General features: G+C 35.9%; 2 protein-coding genes across 3 annotated transcripts in view; both read right to left on the bottom strand.

Moving 5' to 3' along the window:
* LOC138705955 (2-acylglycerol O-acyltransferase 1-like) overlaps window positions 1-11,171 on the bottom strand; it is a 65,506-nt gene extending 54,335 nt beyond the window's left edge. The window contains exon 1 of one of the 2 annotated variants that reach the window (XM_069834769.1): window positions 10,700-11,171. The gene's annotated coding sequence lies outside the window, so the exon portion shown is untranslated. The remainder of the gene's footprint in view (window positions 1-10,699) is intronic. The other variant, XM_069834768.1, reaches the window with a different exon arrangement.
* A 4,943-nt stretch (window positions 11,172-16,114) lies between these two features.
* Window positions 16,115-22,075, bottom strand: part of LOC138705653 (2-acylglycerol O-acyltransferase 1-like) — a 37,768-nt gene continuing 31,807 nt past the window's right edge. The window contains exon 6 of the mRNA XM_069834241.1: window positions 16,115-16,292. Coding sequence (XP_069690342.1) covers window positions 16,135-16,292 — 158 coding nt within the window. The 3' untranslated portion in view covers window positions 16,115-16,134. The remainder of the gene's footprint in view (window positions 16,293-22,075) is intronic.

The raw sequence follows: 22,075 nt of genomic DNA, 5'->3' as shown, positions 1-22,075 counted from the left end.
ATTTATTATTAATTAATTAATTTATTTATTTAACCTGGTAGAGATAAGGCCTCTACCAGGGGATTACAACTACAATAGTAAGCCTAAGAATAAAATTACAACTATAATTAGAATTAATATTAAATTTGCAAATACAATAAAAATCAAAGTACTAAAAGATTAACTCATTAATAAAGGCTAGACAGTTTATGGTAAAAGTTAAGAAGAGACAAAACTTTTTTATTAATTAAGTAAAAATTAAACCTACTCTACGCAGTAAGAAAATGCTTAATAAGTTTGCTTTTGAACGCTGCTAAATTCCGACAGTCTCTGATGTCACTGGGTAAGGTAATCCACAAGCGCGAGAGCGAGATTGTGTATGATGATGAATACGATAATGTCTTATGTGTTGGTATGGCTAGTATGCGGCTATTTTGTGGGAGGCCGGAGGGCAAAAGACCTTTGGGGAGGCCGAGATGTAGAGGGGAGGATAATATTAAATGGATTTGAGGGAGGTGGGATATGATGACATACATTGAATTAATCTTGCACAGGATAGGGACCGCTGGCGGGCTTATGTGAAAGCGGCAGTAAACCTGCTGGTTCCTTAAAAGCCATTTGTAAGTAATAATACATTTATAAACACAGTTAATAAATAAATAAATAAACATATAAATAAATAAATAAATAAATAAATAAATAAAAAATAAATAAATAAATAAACAAATAAATAAGCAAATAAATGAACAAACAAATAAATAAATAAACAAATAAATAAATAAATAAATAAATAAATAAATGAATGAATGAATGAATGAATGAATGAATGAATGAATGAATGAATGAATGAATAAATAAATAGACAGACATTACCTTAAACTCTCCAGTAATATCCTTAATATTTGCGCCGTTTTCAAGGCGTTAAATGTTGTTTACTTTTGGAGAAATACTCAGACGTAAACGTGTTTGTGACATAATACCTTAACGGTATGCGGAGGCTTGAATTCCAGTCACAACAAGAGACCACGCTGTACTGTTTTGCTGCTTTCTTTAGACTCAAACGCTTTCTACTAAATCAGTGGGGCAGTGTAACTACCGATACATTTAAAGATCGCACGAAACTGATTCACTACGATGGAGTTCGAGGAGCTATTCAATCTATCGGCATTTTACTGTCGTCCACTCACGGGATTGTTGGGGCTTGGTCCGAAATATTGTGGAAGAAGTGAACTTGATTATCTATACCTCTCTTTTCTTATGCCCATGCCTGGTTTAAGTAGATAAACGCCCACACCTGTAAAGTAACGTTAGCGCGTGACCCGGGTCCGAATCCCGGTTGGGGAAAGTTACCTGATTGAGGTTTTTCTGTTTTTTTTTCTAAACCCAAGATGAGCAAATGCTGGGTAACTCGGTGCTGGACCACGGACTCATTTCACCGGCATTATCACCTTCATCTCATTCAGACGCTAAATAACCTAAGATGTGGATAGAACGTAGTAAAAAAAGCTACTAAAGAAAGTAGATAAATTGGTATTAAAATTGTGAACTGAGTAGCATAACTTGCAGTTGCTGTTGTTGAATTTTTCATATAAGCTTATATATTTAGATGTTCATTTTTGCACGTACGTCTGACTCTCGTCATAATTACGAAACTCGTAATGATTAGTCTGCACCAAAGACGTTATATAATATCACCTAGACTCAACATGGAGCGCTGCTGTTCTATCCAAAATTGAAATCTTTCTGCACATGTTTACTCCGCCATGTGATTAGAAACATTAGCATTATACACATAGCTAGCCGACACTGTTGATGAATATTTCTGCTGTGTTGATCACCAAAATTTCGTTAACTTTTGTGAATGAAGCTTTTCATTATGTTCATTAACATTTGTCATTGCGCATATGCAGAAATCTTGGCGAAACATGCCCTTCGAATTTAGCCACATAAATGTTGTAGATGTATACGAGTCAATTTAAAATACATGTAATTAGTCTGTACTGCCCTTCCAAGCCAAAAGGCCGAATCTCAAAACTTGAATATTTTTCAGTATTGAGAATTTAGTGAATGATCAAAGCGCGCCTACTTTTAAAGTTAATTTATTGGAATTTTCAGCGCATTCATTATTAAAATATATTCAAAATATATAGAATACAATTTTTAGGCTAATTAGCTTACATTTTTGTGGACAATTTGAGATACGCCTAATTTGCTAAGTATTAATATTAATTGTTGAAGATACTGATATGCTTAGCAAATTAGGCGTATCTCATATTGTACATAAAAAACCAGTAAGTGAAATTAACTCTGTTTTATTTTATTAATTATTTTTATTATTTTAATAAATTACAACACATACTGCATAGCAGTATTGTAAGAAATACTGCAATCTAAAACAAATATTATCTAGAAAATTAGTGAAGAGACAGCAATTTATTTATCAATCATTCTGTTAACACTCTATATTAATGATACAAAGGTACAACATAGAAGTTGAAAATAAATGTTTGGTTATATTTACTAAGATACACAGTTCACAAAACACTTCTACATAAATTACTGAGGTAAATAAATTAAATAAAAAAAAATAACAAAACAATGAAAAGTTAGTTAATACCAAGTAATTGATACTTGAACATAATACAATTTTAGTCATCATTTACTGGAAGATTCTCCCAAAATGTCAGTCTGTTTTTCATTATTCCACCCAAATTACGAATTATGGCACTCTTTTTTTAAGCAGGGAATCCAAGAGGTTTTCGTTGCTGCTCAGGACGTGGTAACTGTTCCTTCCTTCAGTTTATTTTTCCAGTCTGGAAATTTATGTTGAATGATGTACCATCAAAGTCATTTTTGTACTGCATACTGTATGATCCTCTGGAAACCGATATTTCAACCATATCATGCAGACAGGTTCTTGAATGAATCAGGTCCAATTTATATGGTGATGAGTAGTCAGACCAAATGAAAAAAATGCTGAAGCTCAACTGACAGTATCTCAGTTTGGTAAGATGCTAATTTTACTGCATCTACAAAGTCTGCAAAATCATATACTTTATATCCACGCCTTTTCACTGAGTGTTCTACTTTGTGATGAAAAGATCAGAAGGCATGAACGAATGGCCTGGTTCAAAATATCTTATCAAAATTTCATTAGTACTTACTTCATTTGAATTAACAATGTAAATCAAAAATGAAAAGAATGTCCAATTTTTGTTCTGGACCGTGCAGTTGTCCAACCATAGAGTAATTTTTAACAATCTCTCTTGTACTTGAAAAGATTGTAGAAAGTGCTTACTATTTCTTCTTTGCTCCTTTTAAAGAGAGCCTCGTGCCGGACAGCTGCAAACGGCTTGCACATTCCCCCCCCCCCCCAACAGGAACGAAGCTCTCATGTAGCCAGTCAAACACTTGTGAATATAGCTACCTTAAATGTGCCCAGTCTTGGCAACAAGATAACTTTTTGAAGATCTGCATAATAAATTATTTTGTTAACCTCTTCAATTTTTCCAGTATCTTCTCTGTATTTGGCCCGAGATTTTGATGCTCTCTCAATATATTTTCCACATTTTACAAGTTTAAAAATTACTGTCCAAATTTTCCTTTGTGTGCCTATCATTATGCACATTGAAGATTTCACAGTTTAGCAAAAGATGTCCATTTCACTGACTACCATTCGGTACTTTTCATATGAACATTTGTAATTAACATTCTGAGTAATAAAATCATGGTGCATGGCAGTCAGAGTTATATCACTTGGTAAATAAAGACGATTAGGTGCATACTCCCTCCGGTAATGTACTAAAGTGATATAGTAGGATTAAATGAATTTATGTGTCTACGAATTATTTCATTGTACATTTTGTTGTCTCTAAAATATTTGTCCATATGAACTATCAGTCCAATAGGGATAAAAATATATATTATTTTACTTACGTGGTGATTATAATGGAGTTTCTAAAATAAGATTGAGTAGACTCAATATTCTGCGTCTTGACTACATAACAACTAACAAGCAAATGAAAATTGTGACATGTTTTCAATAGTAATCTAGAAAAATTAATTGGAACACACCTTGTATATTAATTTTCATGATCAACAATGAATTAATTATAAGAACTATGTTTAAACTATGGGAAATAAGCATTCGGGTAGTGGTGATTACATTGCTGAGAACGGATTAAAACACGAAGGATTTGTTACTAATGCAGTTACGTCTAATTTGACTAGAATGGCAAATAGGAAATACTAAGCGAAAAGAACGTATGTCTGAGAAACGGCCTTTTTGCTTAGAAAAATGAACTTCCGCCAAATTCGCTTAGGAATTCATATTAATTTTGAGATACGGCTTTCATTAAATCACATTTTAAAGGCACAATTTATTGAGAAACGGCCATTTCCTTTAGGAAATAGATATATTAGCATCTGAACTATCCAATTATTTCAAAAACTGATTTTCAGAAAATCTTTGAGATACGCCCTTTTGGCTTGGGAGGGCAGTGTATTCTTGTGAACCTTTGTTTTATTAGTAATTAAATTCATGTTTTCTTATCCTTACTGATTCTCTGTGGTTCCTGTATAAAGCTTCACATACGTCTGGTACAATAACTGAAATTTCTCGCTTTGATAAGATAGTTAAATACTTGACAGAGGTATGGAAATATTAGTTACCGAGAATCGTAAGGTCTTTTATTACTATGGCATGTCCACCGTTTGTGTCTTTCTTAATTTAACCAGGTCTGCTCAATAATAATATTGAAGATCATCTGGAGACATTCTTAGAAAATTGCGAAGGCCCGTACTATCATAGCTATATATTATTAAGAATTCAGACGATTTTTTCTATACAAACTAAACCTGCTTAAGAAGTGTTGCGCAAAGAGAATTGTTTCAGCAAAGTGAATATAAATATTATCCTTAATAAAACTGGTTTGTTAGGAAAATAACTTTGTAGAGCTGCAGGCTATAAGGTGACCATTTTGTATGTGGAACGTAAACAGCAGCGCTGAAGTCGTGTGTTGTCAGTCTGTGAGAAAGAGAAAGAGGCATGTAGTCACTACTGGATAGTCCGACTTTATTACAGGTAATAATGTTTCCGAGAATGAAATAACGTCGCACATAGTAGACTATAGGTCATCGCGGTAGTGTATAGAAACATAAAATACAGAAAATAAAATTGTAAATACGTTATTTAACACGATATGTAGTAGACTATAGACCTGAAATAACATAAAATGTGAAATAATAGCACAAAGTGAGGAAAATAAATTAATAACTATAAGATGAAAATATACTTGTCAGTTAACTTGGGAATCAAATATCTTCTTAAAATTTCATTATAATAGGCGGTAGCATTGTTTTTTCTATATAAATCATATAGGCACCGGAAATGGAACCTATCTCATCTCCAGGATGCACAATAATTAAACAACCTGTTCTTCTGTTGGAAAAAAAAAACAGGTAGACTACGCTAGCATGCTGCCAACATTTTTTACTGTACAATATGTATATCCAGGTCTCGGTTTAGGATACCATTGGCCTTTTCTGCTCTGATACATGGGTCATTCAATGTTACTGGCAACATTTGAATTAACAACAAAGAACACATTTTTGGAACAGTCACATTGTTGCACTGCTCAGATGTAATCTCCTCCAACATGAAGAACTCGCCTCCACACCTCAGAGAGACGACGGATGCCATTCGCAGCGTCTTGTTGTACTGATCTTTTAACAGACTGCTCTACTGCTGCTGTAATTGCCTGTCTGGTTCTAAAGTGAACTCCTCTAAGTGGTAATTTCATTTTCGCGAAAAGGTCAAAATCACATGGGCTTATATCTGGGGAGTATGGAAATGCTCTAGAATTTCCCAGTTCCATCTGCGAAGTAAATTAACCACAGGGGCAGCTATGTGACAGCGAACACCATAATGTAGTACAATAGGATGAGAATTCAGGAGATTTGGACGTTTACGGCGCACAGCTGGTCTTAAATGGTGTTCCAGAAAGTAACTGTAATTGCACCATTCACATGATTTCCTGCAGGAACTGAATGAGTGACAAGGACACCGTCAAAATCATAAGCAACAATGAACATGACTTTAAGTGGATCCTGTTCTTTCCGATACTTTTTTGGCCGTGGGGAATCATTGTGCCTCCACTCATTTGATTGTCGCTTCAATTTTGGTTGGTAGCATCGAACCTAGGTTTCATCTAAAGTTATGATACGTCGAAGGAAACGCTCCTCTTCACGTCCCATAGCGTTCTATGTGCAATCTCGCTGTTTCCATTCTGTCACATGTTTTCCTCTTTAAGATTGTGTGGAACCGACCGAGCGCAGATTTCCCTTATCTTTAATTTCTTCTTAAGTATGTGAAGAATCGTATCAGAAACAATTCCAACTTCCCTTGCTAGTTCAATATAAGTCCAACAACGGTGTTCTTCCAGTAGTGTTCTTACAGCGTTCACATGCACATCATCACTTGCCGATTACGGTCTGCCAGCTCCATGTTTTTTTTTTTTTAATGAACATCTTCCTTCCCGTTGCGAAATGCATGTGCCCACCTAGCCACGATACGATATGATGAAGTCTCTCTACCACAAGCTTTCAGTAATGCAGTACAGCATTGCCGAGCATTCTTGCCTCTTGCAATCTGAATTTCAATGAAGCATCTTTGTTCGTATTTGCTAAACATTTTAGAGCACTACAGATAAGTCTACAAATTAAACTCACTACAAATATCTTATAAATGAGATTATTGTCTTCATACTCACAGATAACACACATCAAATGCTCTTCTTTCTCAATGTTATCAGCTCTGATAGCGCCATATACAAACATTGTTGTCACTAATTATTGTATGTATGTATGTATGTATGTATTCACACTGCAAATGGGTATGTACACGGTGGCAGTGGTAACTAATTACACTCAATAATGACAATAATGAACAAAATTAATAAAAAATACAATTAATAATAATAATAATAATAATAATAATAATAGGGAGCATCCTAACGATCACTTAAAATAACATTTAAAGTAAATGTAATTTGTATCTTAACCCTAAGTTCGAACTAAAATCCACGAGTATGATATGTTCACACCTGCACAAGTACCTTTCAGCACCACACTCATATCGCTGACAACTCACTCACTGCACTGGAACTACGACACATTTCACTGATTCTATCCTGATTTCACTAACATTTCAAAAACATTTCACTGTTCAAATACTTTGCACTGCCACTATAAACTATAAAGCTTCACTGACAGAAACACACTTCACTTACACAACACACTTCACTGACAACACACTTCACACTTCATTTACACAACACACTTCTTCACTGATACAACACTTCAATAACAAAATATTGATTACACCCTTTAAATAGTATGTATAATATACTACCGTCTATTAGTAAAGTCCTTAAGCCTATTTTTAAATACATTTTTGGTTATTGATAAAGCCTTTAGTAAGTCTTCAGGTAAAGCATTCCAGTCCCTGATAGTACGATTGAGAAAAGAAAACTTTCTAGTGTCCGTCGTCTGTCTTCTTTCCCTCAATTTATATGAGTGATCGTTCCTTGAAGAGTAATTTGGCGGCTGCAACCTATTTTTTACTTCTCTCCAGTCAGGCTCACGTCTGAACATTGCGCACAATCGAATTCGCGTTCTCCTGTCCGTGAGTGTGTCCCATTTTAATGGTGAATTATTACGACAACACTTGAGAGTCCGTTTTCTAATCTTTTCCAGTGTCTTAACATGTTCTAATCTGTAAGGATCCCAACATGCAGCACATATTCCATTACTGGACGAACTAGTGATTTATATGCAATCTCTTTGGATTTTTCAGAGCCTTTTCTTAGTATCCTCATCACAAAGTGTAACGCTCTCCATGCTTTTCCCGCTGTGTAAGTAAATTGTTTCCCTCAACCGAGATCGCTGCTAAATGTTATGCCTAGGTATTTACATTTGTTAACTTCCGGAATGATTTCACCCCCTAACGTATACGATGCGATTATTTTATTTCTTTTTCTTGTATAGCTCATGGCTTTGCTCTTTAGAGAATTTATTTTCATTTTGTTGGCTATTGCCCAATCATTTATTCTATTGAGGTCATTCTGAAGAAGAGTAGTATTGTCATAACTTTTTATTTCCCTATATACGATACAATCATCCGCGAATAAGCGAACCCTGGACAAGATGTTAACTGGCAGATCATTTACAAAAGCCAGGAATAGAAGAGGTCCCAAGACACTCCCCTGTGGGACTCCGGAAGTAATTTCAATTAAGTTTGATCATTTTTCCCCACCCGTACACTCTGAGTGCGACAAGTTGACCCATGTATTTTATTTTTCCGTAGAAATCAGAGATAGGTTACTCTTTTTGCAATTATGTCATTTAGTTCACAAAGAAGCTGACGATTATACGATTATCTTCACATTTTTTAATCTCTATAGAATGAACGATTTTTTTAATGTTTCTTTATAAACTGTAAAATTTCTTCTTTTTTTTTTTCTTACAAAAATATATGTAGGTTGATGCATAAGTTTGTAGCATTTTTGTTCGACATCACAATACTTCATTGTTTATCGTTTGTCATTTGTTATTTGAAATGTTGTGTTTATAAATTAATACGTCTTGAATTTTGCGGATTGAAGAAAGTTTGTACTATTTGTGGATTAGAAGATGGAGTGTCAAGTGAAAATAAAAAGAATTCCTCCGACATATTCTTCAGTTTGACTTTAATAGAGGAGGAAAGGCAGCGGAGGCGGCTCGAAACATTATAAATATAATTCCATCTACCAAAATTCAACATTCAAGCAATCGCTATTAACAAACAAACATCCCCGACCTTGCAGGAAAGACCTCAGATCTTGGATTGGTAGGCTATAGCCGTGCCGTGATTTGTGTCATTACCAACAAGAAACCAATGTAGCAAAACAACTATGTGCTGTGCCTCATTGAAGTAGACTTTTATCAGATTCATGATATGTGGTGTAAGGAACAACTGTAGGTCTACTGTTTCCGTCATAGAATTTACTTTCCCCTGTCTACGAAATCGCATTTTTTTCACGTACAATATTCTGCACAATGCAAATCTAACTTTCAGGTATAGCTCTATGTGAAGCTGAGTTGAACAATTTCAATAGAGTTCTTGGGTAGCCAGTCGGTAGAGCATTGGTGTGCTTAGCCAAAGATCCTGGTTCGATATCCAGCCCCGGAACAATTTATGCCTTGAAATTACTGAAATATTCTGCACAGTTGGCGTGAGGATCGTGCTGGAGGTTGTGTAACATATACACGTCTATATTTTGATGTATAGATTTCTCCACTATCTGACATATTGTGTTTATCCTCATTTTCAACTTCAGAATCAGATAATCCAACTTCTTCGATGTTGTCCTCAACTTCACTTGTTTATGTATCTGATTCGTCTAAGACAGTAGTCGTCAGCACTTGCTGAAATGGGTAATAGGTAAGAAGTGCATCGGAATATCCGCGGGTAAGAGACGCTAGCCCGAGGTTGCACTGTGCTAATGATCGCTGGTCTAAGACATCATTGATTATCTCTTCCATGAAGGTTTCACAAATTGCACATGCCGACATAACTATCTGACTATGTCTATGAACAGAAAAAATGAGAAAGACAAGTTCCCATAATAAGAAGGAAATTGTAACAAAAACCCGACAGCTGTTAATACCATTGTTGAAGAGAAATATCTATTTCAAACGTTCAAACAATAATTGAAAATAAAATATAAATAAAACTTGAATTTTCCGACCCTTTCTATTACCAACGGGGGGGGGGGGGAAGGGGCTCCAAGGCCCATAACAGGTTTGCAGTTTTTTAAATTATTTTTTTATGAAAATAATTTTAAAATATCTCACAGTTTGACAGTTTATGGTCCAACTGGCACTAATTTTTTTTTTTAATTTGATTCGAAAAACTTAGTGAGTTAATAATGAAAAACTAAACCTGTGGACCTTAGAGACCCTCCCCCGCCCCGTTGGATTGCTAGGGTTAAAGTTGATGAAAAAATAAGAAAGCAGGCAAAAAACCAATCACTTCTTGACGAAACCAACTTTCATAATATGCACTACAATGCTCATAAATGTTGGCAGGATGTAAACATGTCTTGTGTTTACACTAATGATAGTTCCGACCAAAACATAGTAGTTGTACATGCTAGTGGTGATGAATGATTTATTCCTGGCGCTTCTGATGTATGATACAACATTTAATACGGGAGATTATCATAATTAAATCTATTAAAATGCATGACAATGCAAGTAATACCAGTTCTTTCCCCAGAAAGCATTGTTATGTCAAACAACTTCCACCTACCATATGAACAGGCAAGTAAGTCCTTTTCTACCAAGGTTTTAAAGGTGAATTACAAACTTGACTTGCCAAAATTGACATAGCATTGATGCGAAATTGAGAAGAGGCGAATTTATTAGAAATAGTGCAGCACGCTTCAAAAAGGTAAATTTCTCTAGTGACAGAACGCTACGCACTAATGCAATCACACACGTAAGAAATCCAACTGAGTGTTTTTTTCTGCATATGTATATCTATTATTCAATTACTAACATGTTTTTTGTGAGGTGATTTCATGCTTCTCATAGAGTTCTGTGATATTTGTTAGACTACCACATAGGTAGTATAAATTATGGCGCTTCATTGTGTGAAATAGCGTGTAACTGTACTCACCTTCTGTTCAACTTCCAGTAAGAAGCGAGATCCTGTACTGTAAAGTCGTTGAAGATATTAAATGCTTAAATGCTTGTTTCTAGAATCAACGCCCTCCTTCAACGCAATCTCCCTTCCCTCACTTTCATCCAATCAAAGTACACGCTACTAAAAGATAAACAAAGAATAATGTTGATATAATAGTTTATTTTTCAGGGAGTGACTGTTCAACTATGCTGCTGAAAAACAAAAACTTGTCGGACGTATTTCTGTAATGAAGGCCAAGTCAAGGAGTACTAGCGCAAGATCATTTGTCACTTGATATTACGTGAGACAATTTTGAGTTGGTGGGAGCAGAGGAATAAGTAAACAGAATCTTAGTTCAGAAAATGATAGATTTTTTTATAGTCTTGAAGCTATACACGTCAAAACTTAATCCTCATAGATACACATAGGGCATGGAAAACTATTTTTTCTTACAGCTAACTGCAACGATAAAAAAGCAGTATGGTTTTACACTCTCACTTTTCATTTGTACACATACTACACGCTAGCAGTAGGCCTATCTATCACGGGCACTGAGAAGGAAGACTGTCATGGCCAAAGCTCGGAACTTGGGGACTTGTGTGTCGTGTGCATGAGTAAGGTTACAGGTACAACGTACACAAAGCTCACCCTGCAAGTACTCAGGGACAGTCGTGTGTACTAAGAAAGTGGTCACATCGAATGACAGGAAGACGGACGAGGAAACTGTCGTGTCGAAGCCAATGACATTCAGATAATTAATTAGAGGTAAACGGTCTGTTTGAAAATAAGAAAATACGTATTATTCGAATGGGTATTGTATACGTTTGAAAATATATTTCTTAAAATTTAGGTACAGAATTTCGTGGAGGAATTCTGAGGCGATACATTATTTTCTTCGAATGGAGAGTTTATATTTTGTAACTTGTGTCAAACACAAACTAGAGATTGGAAACGGGCATTCATTGAAATACATTGCAGTCCCTTAAATCGGTGGAAAATTTGTCCATAGCCATGGATCAAGTCGTAGTGGAACCTTTCCTAGTAGTGACATAGAAATTGAAAACTATTTTCGAGACAAATTTAGGATACTTATGTTTCTCAGATACGAGATCAGCTAGCAACTACTGAAAATCGAACAGGAAACAGTGACAGTGAAAACATTCAATACTTTATTTCGGCCTAAGACTTTACAATACAATTACAAACCATTTTCCAAATTTGAATTTTTTTAAAATTGAAGCTTTTAAAAAATAAATTTGTAAAATTATCCACGATATAATACAATATTAACAAATGTATTTTTTTTTTTGCCTTTTATTTCTGTCTACTATATTCTTGTTTTTATTGAATATCACTGGCTTCTGTCGAATTGTCAATTTATATTAAATGTGTATTTTTCTCTCTTTTTCTCTTTCTTCTTTATTCTTGCTCTTGTGTTGTATTTATTGGTTTGAATTAAGTTACTTACTGTATTTAGTAAAGTGTCCTTGTAAATGTTATGTTATATTATTGACTAAGACCACACCGTACACGAGCCTGGCTCTTACGGTAGTGGCTAGAAACATTTTTGTTTTATAAATGTAATTTGTATTCAGTAGGTAGCTAGTTAAAATAAATAAAATGAAAAAATTAATTTTGCTCCCGTCATTCATGTGACGTGGAAATAAGTTTCTTTCGTTTCAAATCATGTTTAACTAACAGACGAAGAAGGTATGAGTTCGAAAAATATTCGAATGTATGTAGTCATACACTGTAATAAAATATACAGAGCAGAACTGTAAATTTGATATATTTTGCATGTTTATTTACATATATGCTATAAAATTACTTGTTTCAACCTACCATAATATTATCATTATGTTGTTCCAGCCAGGAACCACTTTTATAGCAGACCTTACAGTACCTCTGTGCTGGAAGCGGGAGTTTGTTGACATTGAAGTCCGGTCGCTTAGCCACGTTCAAAGACACAAGTCCCCAAGTTCCGAGCTTTGGTCATGGCGCGCTCCACGACGATACAGTTGCTAAGATCTGGCCCTATTAACTTGCGTTTGGAGAAAGGAATGTATCCTTCCTGTAATTGGCTACTCCATTGAGGGCGTGTCTAGTTATACTATGAATGTTCATGGAAGAGTAAAATGCTGCTCACGGCCTGCTGTTTATGTTAATTTAGTGCACAGAACTTTAAAAATAGTATACTGTGTTCTTATTTGAAGACCTCGCCGTCCTCTATTGAATATTGTGTAAGTTATTCCATGACTTTGTGTAGTCATCACATAAATATTATTAATGGAGAAAATTCGTTCCGGCACTGGGGATCGAACCCAAGACCACTCAGCTTTCGCCCGGTGCTGTGGATCGGATCCCGGCATAGCTCAGTTGGTTAAGAGCATTCAGCGCGCCAAGTTGAGAGGGTCCTGGATTCGATTCCCGGTACCGGAACGAATTTTTCCCCATTAAACCCTATTGCTGCTTTTGGAGACTAGTTACTTCCAATATTTCTCCTTCGATTTCTATTGAGTCCTTCAGAATCATATGCAATCTCACTCAAGAAGTTGACGCGAATATGCATCTGTGCGCAAAGGAAGGGCTGTTGTTGGGACGAACAGTTGGTTTGTAATTTCGATTCAGTATAGATTTAGGAACTTTGTTTCAGTTCTGTGGACGATGACCTTTTTTTTGTACTGATTTACTCTGAAGCTGTATGTTAAGATTCAAGGCACTGGCCAGTTAATGCTCCACACCACTTGACACATCACTTCATTGGACGCCCAGTCTTATAGAACCAGTCCTCCGAAGGTTACTTTCGAATTGCACGCGGTGAAAAACTTGGTCTGGTGTCATACGACTGCCTAATTGCATACCGGTCAAGGAGGTTTTTGAGTAGCGACTGCATACAAGCTGTTACGGTTCAGTGAATCGTGTCTATAAATGCATAGAGATTATGTAACGAACAGTTGCCTCACCGAAATCCACATCGTTTTTGATGTTCTGAAATTATATTCATATCGTTTATGATGTTCTAAAATGACACTCATTCGTCCGTGGCCGAGTAGTTAACTTCTTTGCCTTCCACCTTGGTGACCCAGGTTCGATCCCCGTCTGTGCCATGAAGATATTTGTGGTGAGGGATTTTCTCGGTGTTCTCCCGTTTCTCCTCACCATTACTAAGCCATTATCATTTCACCATTACTCCATAATTATCCTCATTCTGCGAGATCCCAAGCCAGGCCGTTAGAACAAATTTATTATTATTATTATTATTATTATTATTATTATTATTGTTATTATTAGTCTTTTAAAATGATGTTCACGATGAAATAAACTTTTTTTGTATAAGTTATAATAAAATCAATACAATCTTAGGCTAATTAACAAGTTATGTCTCCTTTGTATTTGTGTTTACTAAATATGAAGATTGCAAAAGTAGGATAGATTTTCTTCCGTAAGTGAAGATGTTAAGACTCCGATTCAAATTACGAAGATTAATATGTGTATTTTGAATATACAGTCATGGTAATTTCTGTGACAAAGCTCTGTAACAAGGTCTAGCACATAAAAGACTATAATTTGTGCCTGTAATTAGAGGCAAATTGAAGTCTTGTGCGATTAATAAAGGCTTATTTTGAAGATTTGGATTATTTTCAAAAGCCTTATAAAATGACAAATAATTTTCTAATTTTGAGCTAAGCGGAAAATAGACTCCAATAATAATAATAATAATAATAATAATAATAATAATAATAATAATAATAATATACCTGACCATGAATAATTGTTTGAATATATAATGCTTCAATATCACCAAATGGTAAATTGACACTTTTTGAGGCTATGTCCGACGAAATCGCAATGAGGACTTCACCACCTCTTCTGCTCTGTCTATCACAACGATAGACATTCTAATTAGAATTAAACAATTCTCTCCTATACACGCCATGATGCAGCCATCTTTCAGTCAATACTGTAATTTTATGTGAAATTACAAGACTATTTAAATACAGAGTGTTTAAAAAATACGGGGCATAATTTCAGGTATGTATTTCCCACATGTAGACAATCAAAATAGTTCATTACAACATGTGTCCGGAAATGCTTTATTTCCGAGTTATGGCCTTCACAACATTGAAATTCACCGGAACGTTGAGTACGAGTTGTCTGAAGTCAGAGATATGATTATTTGTTACGGTCAGACGAGGGAAAATGGAAGAGAGGCTCATCGCATTTACGAGCAGCGGTATTCTGGCAGGAGACATCCACACCATACTATTACCACCGCCTTGGAGAAAGGGGGAATCTTCGTCCCGGCGGGAGGTGTGATGTTAGGACACCGGATGTTGAGGACGCTGTGGTCGAGCGATTTAGTAAAGAACCTTCAACCAGCACGCGTGCTGTGGTTCGTGCTGTTGCGTCACCAATCCATTTGAAGGGTATTGAGGGAGTATAACCTACACGTGCACCACCTTCAGAGGGTGCAGGTAGTAGGACCACTAGATTTTGTACGTCGCATGCAATTTGTACAATGGTTTCTGTATCAGGATGTTAATGACGATGCCTTCCCCACACAGGTGTTATTCTCAGATGAGGCCTATTTTATGCTGTGCCCCGCAATCTCTGGTTCCGACATGATGGAGCTCCAGCACACTTCAGTGTCGACGCAAGAGCACAACTAACCATCGACTATGAGGAACATTGGATTGGACGAGCAGGACCTGTTGCGTGACCAGCGCCCGATTTAACGCCACTTGATTTTTTTCCTTTGGCGGTGTGTCAAGAATATGGTCTACGTAACTCTTGCCACTAGAGCTCAGCTGATTGACCGAATAAATGCTGCGTTTTACAACGTCAAACATAATCTTGCCAAGCTCGACAGAGTTGGGCGAACGTTGCTGCGGCGGTATGAAGCATGTAATGAGGCACAGGGCCGACTGCTTGAATACATATTGTGAGAACATGCCTGTCAATAAAATGTTATTTCTGTACAATTGTTTGTATTCAATTCCGAACCTCAGGGCGAGCACTTCACCTGCGTATAATTATAAACGAAGTGTTTGAGAATATATGTTCCTTAACAAAAAAAAAAAAATTATGCTCTCTGCATGGCCCATCAACCCTATAAGTTTTTCAGTGAGGTCCTGTTACACCCTGTATATTGTATTCTATAGGAATATAAACAATAAGATATATATTAAATCTTCTGACAATTTTGCAAGTTACTTGAAAAATACCTACAGCATCTCCACTCTGGATCAAACTGATGTTATTGATCTCAGATGGCATGTAGCTCCGATATATTTATAACATAATAGACATTTAAAGGAATTATCGTTCTATATTTACTTAGCGCATTGATGTTACATTTGCAACATTTTAAATGCCTATGTTTATTTTTAAAAAGGTGAGGTTTGAAGATGAATAACATAATAAAAATTTTATTTGATAACGAGGTGGACATTTTCGTGATTTGCTATATACAATTTTTTCTTTTCTTCGAAGAGAGCTGTAAGTTCCGTGGTGAATTTCTGGTGCAAGTCGTCAATTTGTTCTTGTGTAGGATTAAGAGTTTTCTCCATTGGCAATGGCTTCCCAACTGAAACAGATAAATTACTGATTCAAGTCACATTGTGAATTAAGCAGCAATTATATTAATATATATAAAATTATCAATGAAAATAGACATGCAAATCAGATTGTTCATTATACGGGAATTGAAGAAGAAACTAGAAAAGAAATGGCTTGGACTATTGGAGCTTTAATATTCTAAGGATAAAAAAATTGTCGATAATGGTGAGTTTCATTGAAGACATACTTGTTCATATAAACAGGAGGCTTTCATAAATAAGAGATAATGAAAAGTCTACATGAATTACATAAATGTTGGACTCAATATCACGGTTATGAGAAAAATAACCATTAATGTCTTAAAGGAATCCATTCGGATCTTACGAAATCATCAGTATGGTAACAACGTTTCACATTTATATTTTATTCCTTTTCTGAATTATTATTTTTTCCATAACACTTGTTTAGTGCATTTTATAACAGAGGTGTATTTCCTTCCTATTTCTATTTCCAATTCCATGTTGTTATTTATAGTAATATATAGAGTGTAAGAAAGACTGGTGGCGGAGCTTAAATAACTGAACAAAAAAGTCAAATAATATTTTTCTGTAACTCTCAAGGCGTTCCCAGGAAGAAAATGTGTTTGTGCAACGTGCGTATGTCATCAATGCTCATTAAAAGAAGTTAAGCTTTAGTTTCTGCACAGCACTTGTTTGGCAGCATTATAATATCCGTCCTAATGATTCGGTGATATCTGTGCATGCATGCACATCTACCTTTCTGTAATGCTTGAACCACTTGTATTTCTGTAAAGACGGAATTTTAAGCCTTTATGCAGCATTCCGCAGACATAAGAACACGATGTCCCAAGCGAAACAGAGTGACGTGGAGCAGAATATTTAGGGCTTCCCTCGAATGCAGTTCTTAAAGCAGCGATGTTCTCGTATGTGCGCACACTTGTCATTATTCCTGTGCGCTTCTTCTTCAGAGCAGAACCCGTTTCTTCCAAACTTTGACCAACGTTTTGATGGCATGCGCGGTCTGGATCATTACGACGGATATGGTATTGCTGCCGATACAAGCGCTGTGCAGTCACGAAATTATAGTTTTATTTTTTTAATGAGCATTGGTGACACATAGATGTGCACAACTCCAATTCGCCATTCTAACTAAAAGTTATAGCCTACACTCCTAATACAACGAGAATGTTCGTAGCCGAATCAAACCGAGCTTAACCGGAAAAAGCGGAGGTTTAAAATCGCCCGTTTTTCTGGTTCACCTTGTGTTATCATAACAATTTGTTGACTGAAACATACAAAACATAATAATATGTAAGAGTTGATTAAAGTGTCTTTTCCATTTTCCTTTACTTATTTTTAGTAAATATTTTACCAGCAAAAGAAAAAGAATAGTCTTGCGAGACAAAACTAGACCTATGCAAATGTATCGCAGTTTTTTGTGCAATAAAAGAATATTCAGAGTTAAACAAATATGGTTTGAATAGGTGAAACTCGTGTGAGTGGTTGTCATGTATTTTGTACTTTTTGTTAACGTGACGTGGATTGTTCTAACAAAGTCAAAACAACACTTAAAAAGAGAGAAACTTAAAGTCAAACAAACTTTCTGTGATCACCAGCTTCACAAATTTTTAAATCCTCTACTTCAGCGATTCCTGATCAAATAATAGCATCACAATTCACTTTATTGTATCACTGCGATAAACATAACCATTTTTTCCAAAGTATGGATCAAATAGTTACACATAAGAATAAATTTTCTCATGGCTGATTGCAAAAGGAGAGAAGTTAGGATGAAGTAAAACTGCATCAATTTGTCAGAAAGTTTTGGCCCCAGTTTCAGTTCTGATCTGACAACAGAAATTGATAAAAACAAATATTAAAACACTCTTTTTCCAAGATAGCTATGATTTAGAGTACATATAACATGCTGTGTAAATTTACAGAATGCTATCCGTGTTCAGGACTTCAAAATTTTTCTAAAACCTGACTATAGGTACACAATCTTTCAAATCTCATTATTGATGATGATTCAATTTTTTTTTATTATTTCAACAGTTCAAATATCTGGGCAGCTATATGAGAAAGAATAGCATTGATCTAGAACAGTGGATACCATTGAAGGTCCGCGGACCCACAGAGTAGACTGAATTGAATTAATTGAATTTACGGGAGGGGAGCACTATGGCCCTGCACTGCGACCTGTTACGGTCTATGGCGCTAATCCTCAAGCTAGGCGCATTCCCAAACCCACATAGGCTGACTACAATTTGCTGCGTACTCAGGTGTCGCGCAGACAACCCCCCTCGTCCCTAACAGCGTATTCCGAATCTCACCTGACCGGTGGACAACAATGACGTCACGCTGCAGCGGAATAGGAACAGAACTGCTGGAAGGATCGATGGCTGTCATGGCGACTGTGTAAGTGGTTATCTGTGCTACGCTAGCAAAATTTTGCAAAATTTCCGTACTGCCATCTCGTTCAAAGAAAAGAGATCATAAACAACTTATTTCTTGAACCGGTAATAATAACTGGCCCGTTGACATGTTCGCTCATAAGCCATTAACATATTGTTTTTACGTTGTGCTCATTATAAACAATACAGCAGAACTAAAGCAGAACACACCGCCATGACACAACAGTGCACGATGTCATTAGTCTGCTAATTCCCGCCCTATACAAGAACCAGTCAGATTCACTGATGGCGGCTGATGGAGACTGCCACCACCCCTGCAAGGTGATGGCACCGGTGCGACACCGGTGGAGCATCAATGACGTCATCGGTGGAATTCGGAACACCGTGTTGCCATCGGATTGCTCACCGGTGAGATTCGGAATACGCTCTAAGCCAGCTCCCTCCGTGCGTCGCCAGCTGGCGATCGTGGATTGCTATGGAATTATGACGAAATGGAGAAATGGTGACGGAATGATGTAAATGGCTAATATGGGGAAAACGGGAGAACCCCGAGAAAAACTCCAACCGCGACCTTGTCCACTACTATAGCGAATAGAAGGATGTGTGATCTACCAGTAAGATTTATACAGGAGCTACTCGCGCCCTCCAGCAGATGGCAGCACCATCTTTAGTGTAGGTATTTTGTAGCGGTTATAGCTGTTTCTGTGCGAGAACACATTTGTTGTGTTGTATGTATCGTTGTGCTTGTGATATAGTGTGACAAATTTCAATTCGAAGAATGTGAAACAAGTTTGTTTTTTACATCTTAATAAGAAGTAAACCATTTAGTTTTTAGAAACAAGCAATATAGATCAGGATACGACAAATCTAAAGGTAAATATTTTTATACCACCAAAAGACAAATAATTGTTGTTTTCTAAGTGAGAGAGAGCTGTAGGCTACTAAGAAAGGATAAGAGTCTTTCCTATTAATAGCTACGTGTGTGATTCACATTTTTCGGAAGAACTTTCGGTAAAAATAGACAAATTTGTTGTGTAGGGTGAAAGTAGAGAGATCCCAAGGCAGAGGTGGAAGTTAAAGCCTGGCCCAATACATTTGTTTCTAAATCTTCCGAAATACCTGTCACGACCAGTACACTCCCATCAACCTCAAAATACAAAAGAGGGGGCTAAAAATATATATCAAATTAATAAACGGAAACAATGAGGACAATACAGGAGAATACTCCCAAAATGCTATTATTAGTATTTCTGTCCTGAGGATGACAATAAGAACATCATTAATAAAGTAAACATATTAAAGTGAAAGTTAAAAGAAATAAATACAAAGGTTACAGTAATTGAAAATAAATGAAAATAAACCAGTATCAATTAATATTATGAAACAAGGTATCTCGGTAAAAAAACAGGAAATTGTCATTGATACATTCGTGAAGAATCACAGACAGGTAAACAGAAATGCATCAAACATAAGGAAGAATTTCTTTTATATAGCTTTCTTTTAAGAATTAATTAAATCAGGCAAAATATCTATACATTGTCTGAATCACGATCGTCTTCCCCTTCCATCAGAATCACGTTTCAGAAAATTAATCAGAGTTCTTAAATGTCCCTATGATGTTAATATCCATGCTGTAAATACTATTTCTGATTTTTTAAAGATAAGAATGAAAATAAACGTTGTGGCATTTCAATTTTTGGTGTTGTGAAGCTGAAAAAAGAAATTTATTTTGATTCAAATTATCTTAAAGTTGATGATTTTGCAAACCTGGGGGATTTTACACGCCCTTGTATTTATATATTTTCCTTTATTGTGTAATTGAGTGCAATTTGTAGCTATCTATGTAAGCAGGAACGCCACTCCTGGAGATATTTTGGCACAAATTTTAATGCAAGTGATTATTCAAATACAACAATCAGATGCTAGAATATAGTTGCTTTTACATCAAATGGTAGTCAGTCCAACAAGAAATTATGGAAGTTATAACAATATTAAATTTTCAGTACTCCATTCTACAGACTCAAGTAGGAGACTGGAAATTTTCAGATTCTGTCCACAACATTGTATGATTTATGTTCACCAAGGAGTACAGACGAGAATGAGCTGTCGCCGTATTACCCTCTGTTGCCACAAGTAGACCAGCTGCTGTCCTTTATTTCTGTGACAGCCACGGAAACAAACAAAATCAGGAAGAGTGTGGAGTTAAGGGGAAATCTATAGGGACTCGATTGAGTTATTAGTGCCCAGGCCTAAATTAGGTCCTCTGGAAATTTACCGCAAAGGTTAAATATTAGTTCTGTCAGGGTTTTTGACCAGATCAGAGACCGGGAAATCCCAATTAGCCCATATTATATTAAAAATGTTTCTCTTCTATCCAGATGTGTGCATTGCACAACATAAAATAGAATACGAAACCCTACTCATAATTTAACTTAATTTTTAAAAGAAGTGGTATTATACTTTTGAGATATAATGAGCGAATCCGCTTATGTTTTCAGTTCATAAAATAATTATAACGCTGAATGTCATCTTATGTATTATTTTGCAAATTTACCGTTGATTTTCAGCGAACACTGCTACTATTTATTTATTTATTGTAGTGCATTGCAATAGTCGTCAGTTTGTGTTAGACCTACAGTTCGTATTGTATTAGCTATGTTATAAGCACAGTGGTATATACTGGATTTATACTCGTAAAATGTTAGAGGCATTTAGGTCATTCGTTATCTCTTGAAACAAAATGCATGCGCGCGTCATAGCTCATAGTAAGAACCTTGTAGTGGGGGTAATTGAGCTAGCTAGCTGCAAGTAGAAGCGTAGTGAGGGAGGGGAGCTTCACAGTCCACTCTCTTCTCCTCACGCGCAGGTAGGTTTCACAGGAAATAATATTTTATAAACAAGCGACCACAGTACACATCTCGCGGTATTACTTGAGCGCTAAGTGACGTCATTAGACGTTACAATTCTGTGTTGTTCGGATAAAGGGAGATAAGTAATGAAATGAGTTTGGAGATAAATGAAAATCAAACATCGGACTCTTATTTCAAATAATTTTCTACACAAATAAAGCACATCAAATGCTAGTGTTCTTTTGATTTTTGTACACTCACTTGTATAATAAAATTTAACTTGTGTGTTCATCTGAGGAACAAAATTCTATCCGCACAAAAAAATGACTTATCCCCCTTTTACCCGAACACCACAGAATTAAAGCAAGAATGGGCGCTGGTATACGGCAAACTACAAAATAATGTTTTTCACTATACTGAGGATTTATATGCATTATAAACTAAAAAGACATTACTATATTTGGGTAGACGTTTAGTAGACCTACGTTACGGTTGAGAAAGCGTGGTTTACAACGTTATGAAATTTAA

This window comes from Periplaneta americana, chromosome 9 (genome assembly GCF_040183065.1).
Source record: "Periplaneta americana isolate PAMFEO1 chromosome 9, P.americana_PAMFEO1_priV1, whole genome shotgun sequence".
Taxonomy (NCBI): Eukaryota; Metazoa; Arthropoda; class Insecta; order Blattodea; family Blattidae; genus Periplaneta; species Periplaneta americana.
The sequence above is the reverse complement of the archived record's forward strand: the minus strand, read 5'-3'. Positions and strand labels throughout refer to the sequence as shown.